At 55.6% G+C, this 23,598-nt stretch overlaps 1 protein-coding gene across 1 annotated transcript in view; it reads left to right on the forward strand.

Annotated features, from left to right (window-relative positions):
- Positions 1–23,598, forward strand: part of LOC126643067 (fibrillin-2-like) — a 79,185-nt gene that overhangs the window by 41,260 nt on the left and 14,327 nt on the right. Inside the window, 31 exon segments of the mRNA XM_050321202.1 lie at positions 324–527; positions 1,214–1,333; positions 1,963–2,088; positions 2,673–2,795; positions 3,937–4,170; positions 4,173–4,211; positions 5,008–5,061; positions 6,722–6,847; positions 7,118–7,243; positions 9,096–9,215; positions 9,851–9,988; positions 10,337–10,387; positions 10,652–10,777; positions 11,345–11,572; positions 11,674–11,799; positions 12,863–12,991; positions 15,130–15,255; positions 15,680–15,805; positions 16,039–16,161; positions 16,423–16,548; positions 16,660–16,785; positions 17,221–17,343; positions 17,967–18,089; positions 18,949–19,074; positions 19,295–19,417; positions 19,774–19,896; positions 20,323–20,484; positions 20,904–20,972; positions 21,135–21,260; positions 22,531–22,656; positions 23,385–23,534. Of these exon segments, the coding sequence (XP_050177159.1) occupies positions 324–527; positions 1,214–1,333; positions 1,963–2,088; positions 2,673–2,795; positions 3,937–4,170; positions 4,173–4,211; positions 5,008–5,061; positions 6,722–6,847; positions 7,118–7,243; positions 9,096–9,215; positions 9,851–9,988; positions 10,337–10,387; positions 10,652–10,777; positions 11,345–11,572; positions 11,674–11,799; positions 12,863–12,991; positions 15,130–15,255; positions 15,680–15,805; positions 16,039–16,161; positions 16,423–16,548; positions 16,660–16,785; positions 17,221–17,343; positions 17,967–18,089; positions 18,949–19,074; positions 19,295–19,417; positions 19,774–19,896; positions 20,323–20,484; positions 20,904–20,972; positions 21,135–21,260; positions 22,531–22,656; positions 23,385–23,534 (3,948 nt within the window).

The following is a 23,598-nucleotide window of genomic DNA, read 5'->3' on the forward strand; positions in this document are numbered from 1 at the left end:
AGGCTGAGCCCCCTCATGCCTGGTGGTGTTTGTATCCCAGACATGTCCCCAGGGGTTTTCCGAGGGATTTGGCCCTGAGATGAGCTCAGCTGGTCAGAGCAGGGTGCTGGTAACACCAAGCTTGTGGGTTTGGTCTCTGTGTGGGCCATTCACTTAAGAGCTGGACCTGATGGTCTTTGTGGGTCCCTTCCAGCTCACAACAGTGGGGTGGGGGCCCAGCAGGGACTGCAGCCCCTTGCAGAGGTTGCTGGGTCTGGGGGGTTCCTGTTCAGGGCCCAGGAACATCTTTGAGGCTGTCACCATTCCCATGTCCCCACCCTGAGCCCTGGGGACAACCAAGGGCTCTGGAACCCTCTCCCTGATGCTGTTTCTGTGCTTCCCAGGAACTGCCACGTTGAACCAGACCATTGACATCTGCAAGCACTTCACCAACCTGTGCCTGAACGGGCGCTGCATCCCCACCCCATCCAGCTACCGCTGCGAGTGCAACATGGGCTACAAGCAGGACGTGCGTGGGGAGTGCATTGGTGAGTGGCTTCTGCTCCAGCTGGGCCCTGGGCCTGCTCCTAAAGCTCCTCCAGCTGCTGCCCCAGCACCAGGGAGGGTTAGGTTGGATCTCAGAGAAAGGTTCGTCCTCCCCAGAGCTTGGTGGGGCACTGAACAGGCTCCCCAGGGCACGGCCCCAAGGCTGTCAGAGCTCCAGGAGGGTTTGGATGATGCTCTCAGGGACAGGGAGAGCATCTTGGGGATGGGCCTGTGCAGGGCTGAGGGTTGGACTGGGTGATCCTTGGGGGTCCCTTCCAACTCAGCACATTCTGTGGTTCTGTGATCCCATCAGAGCTCCCCTCAGCAGGCTGGAGACAGAGGACAGAGGGATTGTGTCAGGTGGGATGATGGAAAATTTGCTTTGTCTGTGTGAAAATGGAACTTCAGTGACAAAGGAGAGGGAAACTTGGTGTTTTTATCGTGACACATCCACAAAGATTTTCAAAGGCATTGACCTGGTGGCCTTTGATGGTAGTGTGGCTGCATCAGCACTCTTGCAGGTGCCACCGAGTTATTCGCTTTGAGGTGAATCCACGTCGAGGTGGTGCCACCTGAGGGACCTTGCTGACAGCACAAGGGGCTCAGCACCTCCCAGCCCCCCCCATGCCTGCCCTGGGAGCTGGCTGTGTCTGCTGGACACTCAGGGTTTGGTGTTTTCCCCTGGCAGATGTGGACGAGTGCTCCAGCAGCCCCTGCGTGCACGGCGACTGCGTCAACACCCCGGGCTCCTACCACTGCAAGTGCCACGAGGGCTTCCAGAGCACCCCCACCAAGCAGGCCTGCATTGGTAAGGGTTGTCCCTCTCCCTTTTGGGGGGACATGATGAGCTCCAGGGGTGTCAGAGCCCTGGGAGCCAAAGGGTTCCAGAGTGACAAGTCCCCAAACACCAACCGAGCTCCAGCCACACGTGCTGGGATCTGCCTTGGAGAAGTTTCCTCTGCCTTTATCTACCTTAAGATGGGTTGGTGGCAATCAAGGAAGCCACAGAGTCCTTTCCAAGAGCAGAACTCTATTTAGAGGATTTTATTTGGCAGAAGATGGGATTTTGAGGCGGATCTGTATCGATGTAGGATGCCCAGCAAGGTTGTCCTCTCAGGGTCTTGCAGCACAAAGTGGTGCTCCAGATGAGGGACTGCTAAAAGGGAATGATGGGAAGGAAACATTCCACCACCACGTGGAACAAGAAGCAAAGGCAGATTTCCCTGTAGAATTCTTAATCTTTCCAATGAAATGGTTTCCAAAGGACCCCTCAGTTGCCCGGCAGCTTGAAAAGCTTTGCTGATAATTTCCCAGCTGGATGTTTTTAAGATGAATTCTCCCTGAGCCTGAGAGCACTTTGCCTGCTTTTCTCATGGAGATTATTAAGCTGCTCCTCACTCCAGCTGCTCCTACCTGGCTGTGTCCCTTTCCTGGCAGATATTGATGAGTGCATCATGAACGGGGTGATGTGCAGGAACGGCCGCTGCGTCAACACCGACGGCAGCTTCCAGTGCATCTGCAACGCTGGCTTTGAGATCACCCCTGATGGCAAGAACTGTGTTGGTGAGGCTCCTGGTGGCCCTTGGGGAGGTTGGGGCTGAGCTGGGATTGTGTTCTCCCTCGGGATTGAGGCTTAATCAAACCTCCTTCACCTCAGGAGTCTGGAGGATCCCGTTCCTACCCCCTGTGCTTCCCTAGGACATCTTAAAGTGAGAGGCCTCAAATGGGAAGGTGTTTTTACAAGGCTGGGAGTGCTCCTGTGGGTTTTGGGGTCCAGGAGCATCAGCAGGGCCAGGTTTGGAAGCAGGACATGCTCCAGCAGCTGATGTCTGAGTCCTTCACTGGCTGAGAGTACCAGGGGTGCAGCAGGACTACTTCTTCCCACCAGGAAAGGTGGGAAAGAAAGTTCCCAGCAGGACTTCTCCTCACCAGGAGAAGGTGTGGGAAAGTGTCCCTGCCCAATAGCAGGGGGGTGGAGTAGGTGCTCTCTAAGCTCCCTTCCATCCCAAACCATCCCAAACCCTCTTCCTCGAGGATCAGCCCCCACCGCCACCAGAAGCAGTTTGAGACGGGACCCAGGGGGTTTTGGAGCACAGGAGGGTCTTGCTGCTGCTCTCAGGCTCAGCCCAGCTGTTTGTCCTCCCCAGACCACGACGAGTGTGCCACCACCAACATGTGCCTCAACGGGATGTGCATCAACGAGGACGGCAGCTTCAAGTGCATCTGCAAGCCCGGCTTCGTTCTGGCTCCCAACGGGCGCTACTGCGTCGGTGGGTGGATCCCCGAGCCTGTTCCCTGCCCATTCCCAATCCCCCCGGGGTTTGTGGTGTGTCTCAGAGCACGGGGAGCTGAGAACAACCAAGGCAGCTCCTGCTCAGCCGCCAGAAATGGTCCCTTCCCTGCAGAACGTTCTTTTGGGAAAGCAGGAAAATGTTCTTTTGCCTCCTCTGCTCCGCTCCAGCACGAGTTGGAGCTGGAATGCTCTCTCTCAGGGAGCTCTGGGTGGCCAGTGTGAGCTGCCAGCAGTTGTCCCAGAGCTCCCAGCCTCTCCAGCATGTCCCAGTGCAGTCTGTGTGCTGCCTCCCAAAGCCAGGAAGGTTGGGATGTGGAGCAGAGTGGAGAGAGGAGGAGAAGGAGGAGGAACAGACCTTTTGTTTGATGAGCTGCTGTGACAGGGGGTGAATTCTTGGGGTCAGTGCCCTGTCAGCAGAGCAGAGACCAGACCCTGCTGCTCTGAGAAGGGCTTGGATCTCAGGAGTTCTCAGATCTCCCAGACCCCTGTTCCTCCCCCTGAACCACAGGGGACAGGCAGCAAAGCCCTGTACACCCTCTTGGTCTACAAGGCTCTCTGCAAAATAGTCCTTCACCCCTGTCCGTGTGTCCTTCACCCTTCTCCATGCATCCTTCACCCCTCTTCAGGTGTCCTTCTGCCCTTCCATTTGTCCTTCACCCCTGTCTGTGTGTCCTTCACCCCTCTCTGTGTGTCCTTCACTCCTGTCTGTGTGTCCTTCACCCCTGTCTGTCTTTCACCCCTATCTGTGTGTCCTTCACCCCTCTCTGTGTCCTTCACTCCTATCTGTGTGTCCTTCACCCGTCTTTATGTCCTTCTGCCCTTTCCATGTGTCCTTCTGCCCTTCCATGTGTCCTTCTGCCCTTGCCATGTGTCCTTCTGCCCTTCCATGTGTCCTTCACTCATTTCCTTGTGTCCTTCACCCTCTCCATGTGTCCCCCCTCATGTTCTCCCCTCTCACACGTCCTCATCCTTCCACTTGTCTTCCCTCTCCACATGTCCTTCACCTCTCTCCACATGTCCTTCACCCCTCTCCACACATCCCTCCCCCCTCTCCACGCATCCCCGTTGCCCGTGGGGCCGCTGAGACCCTCCTCGGTGTCCCCCCCTTCCCCCCGCAGACATCGACGAGTGCGAGACCCCCGGGATCTGCATGAACGGCTGGTGCATCAACACGGAGGGCTCGTTCCGCTGCGAGTGCCTGGGGGGGCTGGCGATCGGCGTGGACGGCCGGGTGTGCGTGGACACCCACATGCGCAGCACCTGCTACGGGGGCATCAAGAAGGGCACCTGCGCCCGCCCCTTCCCCGGCGCCGTCACCAAGTCCGAGTGTTGCTGTGCCAACCCCGACCATGGGTTGGGGAGCCCTGCCAGCCCTGCCCAGCCAAGAACTCAGGTGAGCTCTGCTTCTTCTTCCCCTTCACGGAGGGTGGTGGGCACTGCGCAGGCTCCCCAGGGCAGTGGGCACGGCCCCAAGGCTGCCAGAGCTGCAGGAGGGTTTGGGTGATCCCCTCAGGGACATGGTGTGACTCTTGGGGATGGTTCTGTGCAGGGTTGAGGGTTGGACTTGGATGATCCTTAGGGGTCCCTTCCAGCTCAGGTGGTTCTAAGCTGGAACCTGTGCTCAGAGCCTCAGGAGTCGGATGAAGAGCAGCTGAGGGAGCTGGGGGGCCTCAGCCTGGGGAAAAGGAGGCTCAGGTGGGACCTTCTGGCTCTCTGCAATTCCCTGACAGGAGGAGGGAGCTGGGGAGGGTTGGGCTCTGCTCCCAGGGAACAAGGGGGAGGAAGAGGAGACTGAGGGGAGACCTCGCTGCAGTCACAACCTCCTTGGGAGGGGCAGAGGAGGGGCAGGTCCTGAGCTCTGCTCTGTGGGGAGCAGGGACAGGACCCAGGGAATGGCCTGGAGTTGTGTCAGGGTAAATTTAGGTTGGAGATTAGAAAAAGGTTCTTCCCCCAGAGGTTGGTGGGCACTGCCCAGGCTCCCCAGGGCAGTGGGAATAGCCCCAAGGCTGCCAGAGCTCCAGGAGCGTTTGGGTGATCCCCTCAGGGACATGGGGATGGTTCTGTGCGAGGCTGAGGGTTGGACTGGATGATCATTCCAACGACCAGACAATGAACCCAGCGCTGAGCAGAGTTCATGGCACGGGGCGGTGCCCAGCGAGGCTCATGGCTCTGCTGTCCTTTCTCCACAGCGGAATTCCAGGCTCTCTGCAGCAGCGGCATCGGGATCACAGCTGATGGCAGAGGTTTGTGCAGCCCAGGTCCTGGACCCGTCTCCTGTCACCCTCAGCTCGTTATTTCAGCTGCTTTTAGCAGGGGTGTGGCTGCATCTGTGTGACTGTGACACTGGGAGGGTGTGCCGGGGGGGGGGGTTGGCACAGCCGGTGGGGGTGTGAGAGCCGAGTGTGAGGGGGCACAGCGGGGTTTGCAGAGCCCGGGTGGGTTTTACTGCCCGCAGGAACCTCCAGTGGTGCCAGTGGGTGGGATGTGAGTTGGGCACGGGTGGGGTGGGGTGGGTGGGAAGCGGGTGCTGTGTGATGTTTTTTTTCCCCCTCCCCAAACCACCACGAGCTGGTGTTGAGCAACTACCCCTGAGGACGGAGCGCTTGATTGCTGGCACCCCGTGGGAGCTGCGTTTCTGGGGATGCTCCCACGGAGTTTGGCTCTGCTCCCTGCTTGGATGGGAATGACGAGCGTGACCAACTGCATCCCTTTGGTTGTTTCCCTCCGGCTCCTCGGGGGTGGGAGGGGAGGGTCCCGAGGCTCCCAGGGAGAGGGAGGTGATAAGTGGCTGTGAGGGGGTGTTGCCCAGGGGCTGCTTTGAGTCACTCAGCCCTGCCAGAGGTCACAGTGCCAGCCCTGGGAGAGCAAAAAGCAGCCAGATATCGACCTTTCAAAACCTTCCAAATGGGAATGAGCCAGAGGCAAAACCCTCGGTGACTTCTTGGGCTTCCAGCCAGGGCCCCGTGTCCTGGCCAGAGTCGGGCTCAGGGTAATGAATGATAAGGCTCCTTCTAGCAAGGAATTAACGCCAGACAAAGCCCTGGTCAGCCCGGCCCCGCCCGCAGCCACACTCAGAGCTCTCCAGGGCTGCATTTCCCTGGATGGAACTGAGCTCCAACTGCCTGGACACCAAAGCCAGCAGTGTCTGGGAAGCCCTGGCCTGGGCCTTTGGCCATCTGGCACCGTGGCACTGCGAGGACACCGCTGTGCAAACACGGGCCAGCCCTGGGCTCGTTCTTGCCAGGGTGAAACCTCCTTGCCCAGGCACCAGAGCTTTGCTGCAAAGCAAGCAGAGAGCTGATGCTGGTGCAGAGGAAGAGGTGCTGCCCACCTGGCAGGTGCCACCCCTCTGGGTCACTGGTGCTGAATCCAGGGATAATTAAAGGGTCTGGGCTGAGCAGTGGGATCAAGGTACTGTAAGAAGACTCAGGAGTGGGACAGAAGGACTTGAAAGCCTTCATGGAACTGGGCTTATCTCATCCCCTTATGCAGCTCTCTCTCCTCCTGAGCTCAGAGCACTGTGCCAGGTCAGCTGTGTATTCCCAGGACAGAGCCCTCTCCAGAGGGAGAGGAACAAGATTCCCCAGGATAAACTGGATCAAACCAGGAAAGCAGGCAGGACAGGGAGGAGTGGTGGATGCCCGTGCTTGGATGTGTTCAAGGCCAGGTTGGACGGGGCTTGGAGCAACCTGGGCTTGTGGAAGGTGTCCCTGCCCATGGCAGGAGGTGGAACTGGGTGGGCTTTAAGGTCCCTTCCCACCCAAACCAGTCTGGGACTGTGCTTCAGCAGAGGGACGTCCCTGCTGGCTGTGGACACCAAGGAACGATGAAGACTGGGGAGATGGAATGTTTCTGTGGTTCCCCTCGCTGTGGTCCATCTCTTTTGCCTTTTTTCTCTGTCAGACATCAACGAGTGTGCCCTCAACCCGGACATCTGCCCCAATGGCATGTGTGAGAACCTGCGGGGCAGCTACCGCTGCATCTGCAACCTGGGCTACGAGTCCGACCCCACGGGCAAGAACTGCGTGGGTGAGTCCAGGGGCACAGGGGCCAGGGGGGCTCAGGGCTGGTGGGCAGAGGGTGGGCAGGAGCCAGACCTCCAGGTGATGCCCTCAAGCCCTGTCCCCGTTCAGCGCTGCCTCTCCCACACGGACAGCCACAAAGGTGCCACGTGGGAACACGCAGGGACAAGATTTAGCATTCCAGGCTGCCTTTGTGAGGGTGGAGCTGAACTTCTGCCCTTCCCAGGCTCTGTGTGGCCGGTGCTGTCGCTCAGGAACCCCCTGTCTCTCCCCCCAGATGTCGATGAGTGCACTGTCAACCGTTTGCTGTGCGACAACGGCCTGTGCAGGAACACCCCCGGCAGCTACACCTGCACCTGCCCCAAGGGCTTTGTCTTCAGGACAGAGACGGACACCTGTGAAGGTAACGGGGCTCTGGAGGCACCACAAGCAGCTCCACGGGGTGGAAAAACCCGTGGCCTGAGGTCCTGCCTGAAAGGCAGCTCGAGGTCTGACGTGCCTTTGATTCCTTTTCAACCGCAGTGGGGTTGAACTGGAGCTTCTCCAGGTTTGGAGTTTGTGGGTTTGATGGTTTCATCTCCAGGGTTTTTGGCGTTTGTGGGTTTGATGGTTTCATCTCCAGGGTTTTGGGGTTTGTGGGTTTGATGGTTTCATCTCCAGCTTTTGGGTTTGTGGGTCTGGTGGCTTCTTTTCCCTCGGGGTGAAGTTCCACACTTCCATCAGAGGAGTGGACATCCAAACCCAGAACATCTGGGCTTTTCAGTGCCTGCAAACCAGAACCATTTCCTCCAGGCCCCCGAAATTTTAGCTGAAGCCTGACCAAAATTGCAGGTTTTAGGGCACTGGATTGAAGGGTGGTGTTTTGGAGTGGGAGAAATTGTTTCCTGTCCACAGAGTCCTCAAATACTTGAGAACTGGCACTTTGCACAGAAAGGTTTAGGGAAAAAAAGTGGATTTTCTGTAAAAGAGGTGAAAAGTGGCCAAATCTGAGTGGCCTCACATGGGGTCAGACAGGTGTCAGAGGTCATATGTTTATATGACATTTTATCTATAAAGTTCTATATACTTATATATTATTACTATAGTAGTATATGTGTTCTATATGATTATATGTTAGATATGTTATTTTAGATATTTTATGTATTTATATACTATACATTTTATCTATTTTATATATCATATATTAGTATATATGTTCTATCTTATATTTTATATATTTTATATATTTATATGTTTACACATGAATGTTTATATTTTATATACTTATATATTATTCATATATTAGTATATATGTTTTATATTATTATATTTTGTATATTTATATTATATTTAATATATTTTATATATTTTATATACTTACATATTATAGATTGCTAGATATTTTAAATATTATTATATTTACATATTACACATATTTTATATATTTTTATATACTATAGATTTTATATTTTTATATCCTTACATATTATTCATTTATTAGTATATCTTTTACTTATGCTTGTATTTAATATTTTAGATATTTTAGCTATTTATATATTACTCATTTTATAGATTTTATATCCTTACATATCCTTCATAGATTATTATATATTTTACATATTATTATAGTTCATATTTTAGCTATTTATATATTACCCAATTTTATATCTTTTATATCCTTTCATATCCTTCATAGATATCCTTTACACATTATTGTGCCTCATATTTTAGCTATTTTAGATATTCACATATTACCCATTTCATATATTTTATATCCTTCATAGATGATCCTATCTTTCACATGTCATATTTTCTATTTTTTATACCGTTACCATATTTAAAAAACAACTTAAAATCTAAACTGAAACCTCCACTCTCCATGTTCTTTACCACCATCTACCACAGTTTCAGGCCTGGAGAAGGGAGTCCCCCAGTGACAGTGCCATTGCCCCCCCAATGACAGTCCCATTGTCCCCCCAATGACAGTCCCATTGCCCCCCCAGTGACAGTCCCATTGTCCCCACAGTGACAGTCCCATTGTCCCCACAGTGACAGTCCCATTGTCCCCCCAATGACAGTCCCATTGTCCCCCCAATGACAGTCCCATTGCCCCCCAATGACAGTCCCATTGTCCCCCCAGTGACAGTCCCATTGCCCCCCCAGTGACAGTCCCTTTGCCCCCCCAATGACAGTCCCATTGCCCCCCCAGTGACAGTCCCACTGCCCCCCAGTGACAGTCCCATTGTCCCCCAGTGACAGTCCCGTTGTCCCCGCAGACATCAACGAGTGCACGTCCAACCCGTGCGTGAACGGCGTGTGCCGGAACAACGCCGGCTCCTTCGCCTGCGAGTGCTCCCCTGGCAGCAAACTGGACCCCAGTGGCACCATCTGCGTGGGTAAGGGGGGAATCCCATCTCCCAAACTGCCCAGCACCCCTGGCTGGGCATCCCAGAGGCCCTCCTGGCTCAGGGATGGGCATTCCAAGGACGTTTTGTGAGGGCACGGGTGGCAGGATGAGGGGGAACGGCCTTAAGCTGGAGGAGGGAAGGTTTAGGTTGGGACCCTGGGTGGGTGGCACAGGTTTTCCCAGAGAAGCTGTGGCTGCCCCATCCCTGGAAGTATGCAAGGCCATCCTTCAGGCTGGTGGGTTCTCACTCAGCAGATGAGTTTGTGGTGTGGTGACATCAAGGCACATCAAGAAGAAGTAGATCCTTTCTCATCAAGACAACAGGGAAGGTTCCCACTTCCCACTCCTCGATGGTCAGGGCCTTGCAAAGCATCTCAGGGCAGGTGGATTAAGGACTATTTCCACCCAGAAGAGGAGCAGGTTGAGAATGGGAAAAGGGCAGGACGTGGCTCTGGGGACCAGCAGGATTTGTGTCCCTGCTGGAAGCCACTTGGCCCCCCAGACTGAAGTGACTCCAAAGACCAACATCTTGCAGCCAGGGATAGTTCTAGGGTTGCTCCCCAGCATTCCAAGAACCTGGAAATGGAGCAGCTCCTCACTCTCCCTTTGTCCTTGTCCCTGCAGACAGCATGAAAGGCACCTGCTGGCTGAACATCCAGGACGGGCGCTGCGAGGTGAACATCAACGGGGCCACGCTCAAGTCGGAGTGTTGTGCCACCCTGGGGGCAGCCTGGGGCAGCCCCTGCGAGCGCTGCGAGATCGGTGAGGCCCTGCCTGGCACAGGGATCCCCCAGGGAACGCCTGGAGCTGTGCCAGGGTGGGGTTGGGATGGATCTCAGGGAAAGGTTCTTCCCCTAGAGGGTGGTGGGCACTGCCCAGGCTCCCCAGGGCAGTGGGCACGGCCCCAAGGCTGCCAGAGCTCCAGGAGGGGTTGGATGATCCTCTGAGGGACAGGGTGGGATTGTTGGGGTGTCCTGGGCGGGGCCAGGAGTTGGACTGGAGGATCCTTGGGGGATCCTCCCAGCTCTGGCATATTCCACGATTCTCTGGGGAATCAGGAAGGCGGGAGCAGCCCCGTTTCCCTGCTGACATTCCTGCTTTTCCTTGCAGACACCGCCTGTCCCCGGGGATACGCCAGGATGAAGGGGGTCACCTGTGAAGGTACAGCAGGACCGGGAGGACTTGTTTTCATTCATTGGGATTGTGGTCACTGTTTCCATTGGGATCATGGTCACTGTTTATTTGCTGCCATCCTGCCTCTCCAAGTCCCGTGCAGGGACAATGCGCTTTGCGCCGCACAAGTTGTCACTTTTAGCCTACTGGGCTGCTCTGGGCTCCTTCCACCTCCTCCAGGAGCCCCTCAAGGCCGTGCTGGCCCTGTCCCCGTGCCAGCCTCACCCCCTCCTGCTGCTTCTGTGCCCACAGATGTGAACGAGTGCGAGGTGTTCCCCGGCGTGTGCCCCAACGGGCGCTGCGTGAACTCTGCTGGCTCCTTCCGCTGCGAGTGCCCGGAGGGGCTGACCCTGGATGGCACTGCCAGGACATGTGTGGGTAAGGCCACCTCCTCTCACCCAAAATCCTGGCCCCTCCTCTACAGGGAACCCCAGCCACCCCCTCCCTGCCACAGAATTCCAAAAACATAGGAAAGGAATGGCACTGAACAGGCTCCCCAGGGCAGTGGTTGAGCATCCAACCCTGACAGGGTTCAAGGAGTGTTTGGACAACGCTCCAAGGGACATGGTGGGACTGTTAGGTGTCCTGTGCAGGGCTAAGAGTTGGACTGGATGATCCCTGGGGGTCCCTTGCAGCTCAGGCTATTCCAGGATTCTATCAGAAGGGCCTGTGGGGCACCAGAAGCCCCCATGGGAAGCCCATGGTGCAAAGGAGAGGTCGGTGCCTGACCTGGCTGGGCAAAACACTGACCCTGGGAGACAGAAACGAAGGTCTCAGTGGTGCAGCCACGTGGGTCCCTTCCTACTCAGAATCTTCTGTGAACAGAAACATCCTCCAAACTGCTGGGCAGTTTTGACGATTCCCCGACCAAAGCCAGTCCCACGGGGTGCCAGGCAGGTGGGTGGGCGCCGCGGGGTGGGTGCTGAGCCGCGGCTGTGCCCCCAGACGTGCGGGTGGAGCAGTGCTACATGAGGTGGGACGAGGACGAGTGCACGGAGCCCCTGCCCGGCAAGTACCGCATGGACATGTGCTGCTGCTCCGTGGGCTCGGCCTGGGGCAGCGACTGCGAGGAGTGCCCCAAGCCGGGCACCGGCGACTTCAAGGCCCTCTGCCCCCGCGGGCCCGGCTTTGCCAACCGTGGGGACGTGCTCTCCGGCCGGCCCTTCTACAAAGGTGAGCAGGGAGAACCCTTCTGTGCCTGCCCCAGGGGGGGCTCTGGGGCTCCTCAGGCATCCCCCTCCCTGCTGAACCTCTGCTCTCCTCCACCCCCCAAGATGTGAACGAGTGCAAGGTCTTCTCCGGGCTGTGCACTCACGGCACCTGCCGGAACACCATCGGCAGCTTCCGGTGTATCTGCGGCAACGGCTTCGCTTTGGATGCCGAGGAGAGGAACTGCACAGGTAAGGGACCCCCTCCAGGCTACCCTGGCCCACCTTGCTGCCTTTGGGGGTGCTCAGCGTGCTGGTGCCACCCAGGGGAGTGGTGGCACTTTAGGGACGTGGTGAGGAGGACCATGAGCAGAAGCATCATCAAGGCCAGGGAAGGAGGCAGGACAGGGAGAAGTGGTGGGTGCCCATCCCTGGAAGTGTCCAAGGCCAGGTTGGAGCAAACTGGGATAGTGGAAGGCGTCCCAGCCCATGGCAGGGGGTGGAATGAGATGGGCTTTAAGGTCCCTTCCAACCCAAACCATCCTGTGGTTCCACGAGGCTCCTCCTGCTCGTGGGGTGGAGGATGAGCCCTGCACCAGGGACACAGCTTGGATGCTGCCCCTGCCTTCAGGAAGAGGAGTTCCTTGGTCTGCTGGCTCACACCTGCCAGTCCCTGTGCATTGAGTTTGAGGTGCAGCTGTGGTGAAAGGAGTGTTTGAAGCCCCGTGCTGGGTTTAGTGGTGCTGATGGCCTGTCCTTCCTCCACTCCCTGGTGTCCCTTGCCTAAAATGGGAGAAATAATTCTCAGGGCAATTTTGAGTAGAGAAAAGCAGGAAGCAGCTCTATAATTGTAGCAACTTTGGTGCACAAAAGGTGTATTGCACACACAGGCACAGTAGAGGCCTTTACAATTTTTATAGCACCATCTCATTCTAATATTTGGACATTCCCTCCTTGGTTGCACCCAAGCCCCAAAACCGTCTCTCCCATCCCTTCAGACCTCCCAAATTGGAGTCAGTGGTCCTAAAACGCCCACTCCTTTCACCCCCATCCTCCTCCTCCTCCTCCTCCTCCTCTCTGTCCTCCTTGGCACACCTTCAAGGCTTCGGAGTGGTTTTGGCCTGGCTCTGTCGAGCGGTTCTGCCTCATCCTGGGGGCGTTTTTTTCCCGACAAAGAACATCGAGCAGAGGGATCTGACACGGGAGGTGCTCAGCTGGCAGTGCTGTGCAGGAAGGGCTGTGCTAAAAGCTGTGTGATAGCAATAACAATAATGACAGGAGGCAGATTTGGAAGGTGTCGTGTCCCTCCCCGCAGACATCGACGAGTGCCGCATCTCCCCCGACCTGTGTGGCCACGGCACCTGCGTCAACACCCCGGGCAGCTTCGAGTGCGAGTGCTTTGAGGGCTACGAGAGTGGCTTCATGATGATGAAGAACTGCATGGGTAAGGACCCTGACCCTGGCCCAGGAGTTGTGGGTAGACCCTCTCTGCAACCGGGCAGAGGAAGAGAGGGAAAAAAACCGGCCAAGGATTGGTGGGGTGAGAGAGGAGCTGGGAGAGGTCACCCCCTGATCACCATCACGGGCACAGCAGGCCCAGAGTGGGGGTGTTAGTTAAATTTATTGCTGGCAGGGTCAGAGAAAAAAAAGTGAGAAGTAAAATAATCTTTAAAAAGCCTCCCACCCCATCCCTCCTTCCTTCCAGGTTTTACCTCCTCCTCCTCCCCCAGCCCCAGGCAGGACTCTGGGTGCAGTGCCAGGCCCAGGGCAGCATCCTGGGCTCTTCCTGCTGTCACACTCGTGGGGCACTGCTGGTTCTGACCTGCCACCTCCTATGGGCCCCCAACCAGCTTTTCTCACGTCCTTTCCCATCCCTTTCCTGGTTGCTGTACCCAAAGGGCACCTCCCTGCACTCCCAGTGCCTTCTTTTTCCACCTAAGATTAAGCCCTTGTGTCTCCTCCTTCACCTTGTGCTTGTTCATGTGTTTGAACCAAGTCCATTCTTCTTCATTTCACACTCTTCTTCCCTTGGACCTCCCCATGCCCCAAATTTTGGCCATTAACCTTCCTCTCCTTTCAGCTGGAGCTTGAGCCTGGCACTGCCCCTGAGCTGGGACAGGATCCATGCCTGGGGTTTTCATTGCTGCCACCTTTATCCTGGGCACTGGCCAGTGCCTAGTGGAGCTGTGCCAGCCCAGCAGCTTGGGCTGGGTGTTTGAGAGCTCCAGTTCTCTCCCCTGCTTGGCTGTTTTGCTTTCTGTGACGTCCCATCTCCTTCCCCTTCTCAGCCACCTCTGATTTATTTGGCCACTGATTAATTCAGCCACTGGAAGTTGTCCCTGCCCCTGGCAGGAGGTTGGAACTGAGTGATTTTTAAGGTTCTTTCCAACCCAAACCAGGCTGGGATTCTGTGGTCGTTTACACATTCCCCACTCCAAACAACCCCCCATCTCCACACATTATCAACGTCACACGGTCAACCCTTGCACCAAACCACTTTCAAACACCATGGCAGATGAGCAGACCTGTTATTCCCACTCCTGTATCAGGAGAGAAATTAAACTTTTGTCTTTACAGCACTGCTTGGCCTCCTGCTGTCACTGCAAATCCTCCAGCCACAGGTCATTAAATCAAATGCCTCCCCTGGCATGGAGGGCATGGAGGACATGGAGACACACCTTGCTGAGCAAGAGGTCCACCAGGAGATGGATTGTGCCTCTTCCAGCTCAGAACCTTGCTGATTCATCCTGTTTTTTCTTGGGCTGCTTTCCACTGCATCTCTTCTAAAATGTCTCTCAGCCTGCTTTCACTTTCTGTGTGATATTTAACCTACACCTTTCCTTGGGCTCTGCAGCAGTTTCACACCAGCCTCAGGGATTAATGAGGCCTCTGTCCAGCTTGCCAAACATTTTCAGGGTTCAAGTCCTTCCTGAGAAGTTCTGGTAGACCATCCACACCCTTCTGCCCCACTCACTTCTCAGTTATAATTGTAAAGGCTCCTTTCACCTGCCCATTTCACGGCCCTTTATCCTCAGATAATTCTTCACAGCTCTTCCCATCTGCCCAGTGCTTGTTTGGACTCTGACAGAGTCTCATCTGGTTTCAATTTAATAATTCGTGTTTGGAGCTTAAAAAATCCCATCAGTGACCTCAGCACCTCAGTTCTTCTCCAACAGCTCAGCCAGACTCTTGCTGTCCTCTAATTCCTGGCATTCCACGTTCCTCTCCTCGTCTGTCCAGCCAGACTCACTTGTCTCACTGACCTACTCTTGATATTCTGCTTTGGCTTGGACTTTCAAACCACTCCAGTCCGTGGTGTGATTCAATACCATTTATTTATTTTTCATGTTTTATTCCCTGTGTTCTTTGAAAAAACCAATCCCTGCCCTGCCCACTGGGCTGGGTCACGGCACGAGTTGTGATTTCAACCACTGGACTCACCCAATCCCAGGATTGGTAATTTTGGGATATCCCTGTGTTTTGGGATGTCCCTCTGGTGGTGGGACTGTGCTGCTGGCACCAGCACTGCCCTGCTAACTGGAAAAGCAGCTGGAAGGGGACGATTGCTGTCGTTGTGTGCAGATATCAACGAGTGCGAGCGGGACCCGCTGCTGTGCCGGGGTGGCATCTGCATGAACACGGACGGCAGCTTCGAGTGCATCTGCCCCCCTGGCCACGAGCTGACAGCCGAGGGCAACACCTGCATAGGTGAGAGGGTGGAAACCTGTGTGACACCAAGGGGAATCACCCAGGGAAACTCAGCTCTCCTGCTGGGTGCACGAATGTCTTCTTCCCGTGCCGTGTGCCCCATCCCTGGCAGTGTCCAAGAGCAGGTGGGAGCAGCCTGGTCTGGTGGAAGGTGTCTGTGCCCGTGGCAGAGGGAGGGATGTGATGATCCTTAAGGTCCCTTCCCACCCAAACCACCCTGTGATCCCATGAGACGTGGTTGGAACACTCTCACCCCCGAGGGACCGGTGTTGTTCCCGGGGTTTCGCTACATTAACGTTGCTCACTGAGCACTGACCAGTGGGGCAACGACAAACTCAGTTTGGAGACCCAGGGGTGGGCCCCAGATGATTGCCAGGGTGGGAATCAGCACGGCTGGCCGCTCCAACTGCTCCTCCCCCCGCAGACATCAACGAGTGCTCCCTCAGCGACAACCTGTGCCGCAACGGGCGCTGCGTCAACGTCATCGGCACCTACCAGTGCTCCTGTGATTCGGGCTTCCAGGCCACGCTGGACAGGCAGGGCTGCGTTGGTGAGTCCTCCCCTGTGCCAAAGAGTCATTCCAGGACCCTGGGATGAGCCCAGAGCCCTCCTGGCTTCTTGTCTGCTCTAATGCTCAGCAGGGCGTTGGAGGGTTGGACAAGGGGGGAACCTCCTGGCTGAGGGTGTGTTGGTGGCACTGGCATCCTCTTCAGCCCCTCTGCTGCAAGACACGTGTCCCAGCCCACAACCCCAAGGGCTGCCTGACCTCTCCCTTGTCCCCAGACATCGACGAGTGCACCATCACCAACGGGGGCTGTGACACCCACTGCTCCAACTCGGAGGGCAGCTACGAGTGCAGCTGCAGCGAGGGCTACGCGCTCATGCCCGACAAGAGGTCCTGTGCAGGTCAGTGCCCACCTCAGCCCTCAGAGGTGCTGCCCCAGGGACCTCTGTGGCTACTTCAGGGCGAGGGATTCTCCTTTTTGAGCCCTTTTTCCAGGGGTGATTTCCCTGACGGATGATTTTGCTCTGCACTGCCTCGTGCAGCCCCTCTCACAGGCTCCCAGAACTGCAGCGTTTGGAGCAAAGCCCCTCCTGTGCCTCCCTCCTGTGCTTGCACAGTACCTGTTCACTGTTTACCTTGGCAGTGGTCTCTCCTCTCTCTAGATATTGATGAGTGTGAGGATAACCCTGACATCTGTGATGGTGGGCAGTGCACAAACATCCCCGGGGAGTACCGGTGCCTCTGCTTCGACGGCTTCATGGCATCCCTGGACATGAAGACCTGTATTGGTGAGGGCTGTGCTGCAGCACTGCTGTTGGAGGCAGGAGGGGATACAGAGGGTTGCCCCAGAGCCACGCCACGCTCCTCGTGGTGTTCCATGGGCTCTTGTCCTCCTGCAGATGTGAATGAGTGTGACCTGAACCCCAACATCTGCCTGCACGGCGAGTGTGAGAACACCAAGGGCTCCTTCATCTGCCACTGCCAGCTCGGCTACTTCGTCAAGAAGGGAACCACGGGCTGCACAGGTGGGAACTCGGCAGACCTGGGGTGAGGGGTGCTGGTGGGAGCCCTCCCACACAGCTCCCACAGCTGCCACGGAGAGGGCACCATCCCTGGGGTGCTGTGTGGGGGACGTCGTGGGCACCCAGGGGTGTGGCTGTGCTGGGAGCCCCTCCTGGGCAGGCAGAGGTGGCCAGGAAGGCAGATTAGAGACAGGAATTGACCTGTTTCTAGTTGATAACCAAGTATCTAGTTGATAACCAAGCCCTTTACATCATTTTCCAGGGCTGAGCACAGCTCAGCCCTTCAGCTCAGGGGTCCAACCCCAGGCAGCCTGTTCCCCCAAAACACCAGGGTCCAGGCTCCTGGAACCCAAACCCAGGAGCAGGGTCAGCTCTAGCTGCTCTTCCTGCCCTGGGAGGGCTGACCTGTGGGAATCCTGGTGTGCTTCCTCCCTGCAGACATCGACGAGTGCGAGATCGGGGCCCACAACTGCGACATGCACGCCTCCTGCATCAACGTGCCCGGCAGCTTCAAGTGCAAGTGTCGCACGGGCTGGCTCGGGGATGGGCTCAAGTGCAATGGTGAGTCCTCCTCACCCAGGGAGAAGGTGCTCCTGGGGGCACCTCTGGAGGCTGGGCCAAGCTGGAACCTGTGGTTAGAGCCCCAGGAGTTGGATGAAGAGCGGCAGGTTTAGGTTGGAGATCGAAAGAGGTTCCTCCCCCAGAGGGTGGTGGGCACTGCCCAGGCTCCCCAGGGCAGTGGGCACAGCCCCAAGGCTGCCAGAGCTCCAGGAGGGTTTGGATGATCCTCTCAGGAACATGGGGTGGTCCTGTGCAAGGGTTGAGGGTTGGACTGGATGATCCTTGTGGGTCCCTTCCAACCTGGCATATTCTTGAGGAAACAGCTTCAAGTTGCACCAGGGGAAGTTTAGGTTGAATATTAGGGAAACTTCATTCATGGAGAGGGTTTCGTGGAGGCCTGGAATGGGCTGTCCAGGGAGGTGGTGGAGTCACCACCCCTGGAGGGATTTAAAAGCTGTTTAGTTGTGGCAGGTGGAGACACAAGTCAGAAGCTCCCAGAGGTAACGCTGGAGCCTCCAAGCGCTGGGAGAACCTCCTGGACCATCTGTGAGCCCCCAGAGCTACCCAGGCTCAGGGGCAGGGCTGGATGCAGAGCCTTGATGGGCTGTTCTCTCCTTACCCAGACCTGGACGAGTGTGCAACCGAAGAGCACAAGTGCAACCTCAACGCCAACTGCGTGAACACGCCCGGCTCCTACCGCTGCGCCTGCCGCGAGGGCTTCAACGGCGACGGCTTCTCCTGCTCAGGTGAGGCCAGAGCCAGCAGGAATGTGGCTTGGCACGTGGAATTACATCCCAGTTGTGCCCCAGAAGTCCCCCCACTTTGACCAGAGCACTGACAGTTTCATTCTGAGTGTAGGTGATGAGTGGAGTGCACGTTCAAAGGCTTTTAAAAGGTCGCTGTGCAAGAGGCGCTGGGGAGTTCTCACCAAAGCTGCAGCAGCTCCAGGGTGGTTTTTAAGCCCTCACAGCTCATTATGCAGATGTGACAAACCTTAAGTAAAAAGCCTTTAGGGGTTATTATTTCTCACAGGATCAAGTCACTGGATATTCCCTGGAGCTGCTCTCCCAGACAAAATAACTCACTGGTCCCAAGCTGTTTTGCTTCCTTTTTTTTCCCCAAGCCATTTTGTTTCCTTTTTTTTTCCCCCTGCTGCTCCAATGCAAAGAGCGGTTTGGAATATTTAATTTTACTTTGTGTTATTGCAAATTTACTTGGAGAAACGGCACCACTGGTGGAAATTCCTCCTGGAATGTCATTCTCTTTTTCTGAGCTTGCTTCCTTGTCATCCTTCACCTTCTTCCCCACCAGCCTGGCTCAGCACCTCGGGGTGTGGGTCTGGGGTTCCCCCAAAATCCCAGATGTCTCCCAAAATCCACAGCAGCCCAGATTACACCTCAGATCCCTTCAGCAGGGCTCCACCACCCCCTCAGCAGGGATCCACCCCCACCTCAGAAGGTGTCTGGGGAGGATCAAGGCAGTGAGGACAATTGCAGCCACCTCCCAAAGAGGGGTGGGATGGGCTCGTGGGAATTCCAAGGGCAAGTTGAGGGAACTCCCACGTGCTGGGGGATGCTGTGCCAGTCTCCTGCTGGGTCTCTCTAGATGTGGATGAGTGTGCAGACAACGTGAACCTGTGTGAGAACGGGCAGTGCCTCAACGCCCCCGGCGGGTACCGCTGCGAGTGCGAGATGGGCTTCAACCCCACAGAGGACAGCAAGGCCTGCCAGGGTGAGTGCCCAGAGCTCTGCCCAGGGCAGTGCCACCTCCCTTCTGGCCTTCGCTCTGTCACCACCCAATCCATTGCTAACACCTCCCCCATCACCTGGCGGTGCAAAGCTCCCGAACTTCCAGCTGCCAGGAGTTGATCCCCAACCTTCCCAGGGGCTGGGCCAAGCCAAGGATTCCTGCAGAACGTGGCCCTGAGTGCCCAGCCCTGCCTGTTTTGCAGACATCGACGAATGCACCTTCCAGAACATCTGCGTCTTTGGGACCTGCCAGAACCTGCCCGGGATGTTCCGCTGCGCCTGCGACGATGGATACGAGCTGGACAGGAGTGGAGGCAACTGCACAGGTCAGGGCTGCTGGGGGAGGGTCTCTGCTCTGGGACCTGCTGTGGGGGGAGCTCACCCCAACCTAAAACCAGCTCGGTGTCCCCCGTGGGATGTGGGGATGGGTCTTTGCTGCTGGAAGGGGGGCAGGAGGGACAGCTCAGGGTGGCTTTGCTGCCTCTGGGAGGGTGGTGGGAGATTGGACAAGGCGAGTCCTGTTTCTAGAAGGGCTTTGTTGACCATCCCATGACCATCCTTAGGAAGCCCCCCACGGTGTGAGGGGGTTCAACCCCGGGCACGCAGCACAGAGCTCGGGGCTGTGGTTTCTGTGCCGATCTTCCCCTTGTTTTTCAGTCTCCGTCTTTTTCCATCCTTCCAGACATCAACGAGTGTGCAGACCCTGTGAACTGCATCAACGGGCTCTGCGTCAACACCCCTGGCAGCTACTTGTGCAACTGCCCCCAGGACTTCGAGCTGAACCCCACCGGGGTGGGCTGTGTGGGTGAGTGGGGACCTGCATGGAGAGCACCCCTTCACACCCAGCACCTTGAGGGGCCTTCTTGGTGGTCCCTCAGAGCTGGAACTAGCCACTACCAGGCTGGCTGACCCCTCTCTGCCCCACCTGGCTGTCCCTGCAGCAGAAGAGGACCCACCTCCTGTTGGGCCTGGCCCACCTTGTGTCACCCCTGTGGGTGCTCTGCTTCTTGAAGAAGTTATTCCAGGGCAGCCCTGGAGCTGTTCTTATTCCCTGGAAGTGTTGGGTGGGGCGTGGACAACCTGGGCTAGTGGAAGGTGTCCTGCCCACGGCAGGGCATGGAAATGACCTTCAAGGTCCCTCCCAACCCAACCCAGCCTGGGATTCTGCTCCTCCCGTGCACACAAAGTTCTCTGGAGGGGCTCTGCTCACCCACCCGCTGTCTTTGCACAGACACCCGTGTCGGGAATTGCTTCCTGGACACCCAGGACCGAGGAGACGGGGGGATCTCCTGCAGCGCCGAAATCGGAGTGGGGGTCACTCGGGCCTCCTGCTGCTGCTCCCTGGGCCGTGCCTGGGGCAACCCCTGCGAGCTGTGCCCTCCAGCCAACACCAGTGAGTGGGGAGGTGGCTGGGGGGAACTCGGGCGTGGGATGGAGACAGGGACGCTTCCCTGTGGATTCTCAGCTCGGGTTAGGGGTCCTGGGTGCCGGATTTGCTGCTCCATCACCGTGGAAGGCAACCCTGTGCAGGGCCAGGCAGGGCAGGGCAGAGTTGGAGTGGAGTGGGGTGGGGGAGACCCGGCTGGCTGGGGTCCTTCATCCCTAACCCAGTGGGGGATGTGGAATAATCCTGTTATTCCAGTGGGCAGGCAGAGCCAGGACGGATAATTTGGCTTGGCAGGCCGTGGGAGTCAGGCTGCTCCCTCTGCCACCACCCTCGTGGCCTGTTTCTCCTGGTTTCCCTCTCCCTTCTTTACAACATTCCTGGGAGCTCCCTCAACTCAGGACCCCCCCTGACTGATTCTTCCACAGCCGAGTACAAGACCCTGTGCCCTGGAGGAGAAGGATTCCGGCCCAACCCCATCACCGTCATCCTGGAGGGTGAGTTATCCCGGGCGCTGTGCCCGGGGAAGGGGGTGCCCTCCAAAGGATGTGCTCCCCTGGGATGTGCTCCAGGAGGTGTTGGGATGGACCCTGTGGGGGTGCCAGGCAGCAAACAAACAAACAAACAAACCAACACCTCCCTCTGCTCTCCCTCCCCAGACATCGATGAGTGCCAGGAGCTGCCGGGGCTGTGCCAGGGAGGCAACTGCGTCAACACCTTCGGCAGCTTCCAGTGCGAGTGTCCCCTCGGGTACTACCTCAACGAGGACACCCGGATCTGCGAAGGTACCGAGGCCTCCAAACCGGGCAAAATCATCCTCTGGGCTCTCTGGGGCACCAAAAGACAAAAATCTCTCCTTTGTTGCAGCACTGAGGGCGCACTGGAGTGTTTTGTGCCCCCCCAGATTGCACAAAAGGCTTTACAGCTTTATAGCAATGGCTGATTACAATATCCAGTGTCTAATTGCAATATTCAGTGTCTAATTGCAATATTTACTGTCTAATTGCAATATTCACTGTCTAATTGCAATATTCACTGTCTAATTGCAATATCCAGTGTCTAACCACAATATCCAGTGTCTAATCACAATATTCAGTGTCTAATCACAATATTCAATGCCTAATTGCAATAGGAAATTTCTAAATACAATATTCCGTTTCTGGGTTACAACACGCAATTTTTAATGACAATATTCAGTTTCTGATTGCAATATTCAGTTTATAATTGAAAAAAATTCCATTTCTAATTACAGTATTTAGTTTCTAACGACAACATTCAGTGTCTGATTTCGATATGCAATTTCTAATTGCAAATACTCAGTTATTAATTACAATATGCAATTTCTAATGGCAATATTGCTTTCTAATTACAATATTCAAGATAGATTTCAATATTCGGTTTCTAATTATAATATTTCATGGATAGTTACACTGTTCATTTTTAATTACAATATTCAGTTTATAATTACAAATATTCCATTTCTAATTACAATATTCAGTTCCAATTACAAATATTCCGTTTCTAATTACAATATTCAGTTTATAATTACAAATATTCTGTTTCTAATAACAATATTCAGTTTATAATTACAAATTCAGTTCCAATTACAAATATTTGGTGTCTAATTACAATATCCAGTGTCTAATTACAGTATCTGGACATCCCCTCATCTGCTCCACCCACTTCCAAACCCGTCCCTCACCATGCCCCTGACACGAAAATCAGAGTCAGAGGTCCCAAAAAAATCCATCTCTTCATCTTCCCTTCTCCTTCCTCGTCTCCTCTGACCCACTGTCACTCCTTCTGGAATGTTCTCGAGGCTTCTGAGTAGCTTTGAGTACTTCCATCAAGCGTTAGGTCTTTTTCTCAGCACGTTCTTTACAGATAAAAAAACTTTTCCTCTTGTTAAAATCCCAGAGGACGATGACACCCAGCATTTTTAGGGCTCTTGTCCAAAGGTCCTACCTAACAAAAAGTTATGGAATGTGGGTTTTCCAGCCCTGTGGTCCCTGTGCCCGGTGGTCTGACCCCCCCTCTGGCCCCTGTTTCTGGCAGATATCGACGAGTGCTCTGCCCACATCGGGATCTGCGGCCCTGGCACCTGCTACAACACCCTGGGCAACTACACCTGCGTGTGCCCCCCCGAGTACATGCAGGTCAACGGGGGGAACAACTGCATGGGTACGGCAGGGGCTGGGCCCTGGGGAGGGGGTGGCACTGCCCTGCCCGGGCCTGGGCTCTGCCTCGGGCTCAGGGGGTGCAGCTCAGCTGGGATTCACTGCCTGGCACCCACTGCCAGGGCTGGGAGAACTCAGTGCCAGGGCTGGGAGAACTCAGTGCCAGGGCTGGGAGAACCCATTGCCAGGGCTGGGAGAACCTGTTCCCAGGGCTGCCATTCCATAGGCTGGCAGGGTCCATTCCCAGGGGTGGTAGAACCCATTCCCAGGGCTGGCATAGAACCCATTCCCAGAGCTGGTAGAACCCATTCCCAGGGCTGGCAAGACCCATTCCCAGGGATGGCACAGCTCCCATTCCAAAGCCTGACATTCCCAGGGCTGAGTAGAACCCATTCCCAGGGTTGGTAGAACCCATTCCCAGGGTTGGTAGAACCCATTCCCAGAGCTGGTAGAACCCATTCCCAGAGCTGGCACAGCACCCATTCCAAAGTCTGACAGGTCCCATTCCCAGGTTGGTAGAACCCATTCCTAGGGATGGCACAGCTCCCATTCCAAAGTCTGACAGGTCCCATTCCTAAGGGTGGTAGAACCCATTCCCAGGGCTGGTAGAACCCATTCCCAGTGCTGCCAATCCAAAGGCTGTCAGAGCCTATTCCCAGGGCTGGCAGGACCATCCCCAGGGCTGGCAGTGCCCATTCCAGGGCGGGAATGCTGCCTGTGCTGCCTTTGCAGACATGAGGAAGAGCGTCTGCTACCGCAACTACAACGACACGTGTGAGAACGAGCTGTCCTTCAACATGACCAAGAAGATGTGCTGCTGCTCCTACAACATTGGCAAGGCCTGGAACAAGCCCTGTGAGCCCTGTCCCACCCCTGCCAGCCGTAAGTCACCTCATTCCCTCACTTTTCCAGGGATTCTGATGCCTAAAAACCAGAAAATAACACT

The sequence above is a fragment of the Myiozetetes cayanensis genome, unplaced genomic scaffold (genome assembly GCF_022539395.1).
Source record: "Myiozetetes cayanensis isolate MyiCay16 unplaced genomic scaffold, myiCay2020 scf26, whole genome shotgun sequence".
In the NCBI taxonomy this organism is placed as follows: Eukaryota; Metazoa; Chordata; class Aves; order Passeriformes; family Tyrannidae; genus Myiozetetes; species Myiozetetes cayanensis.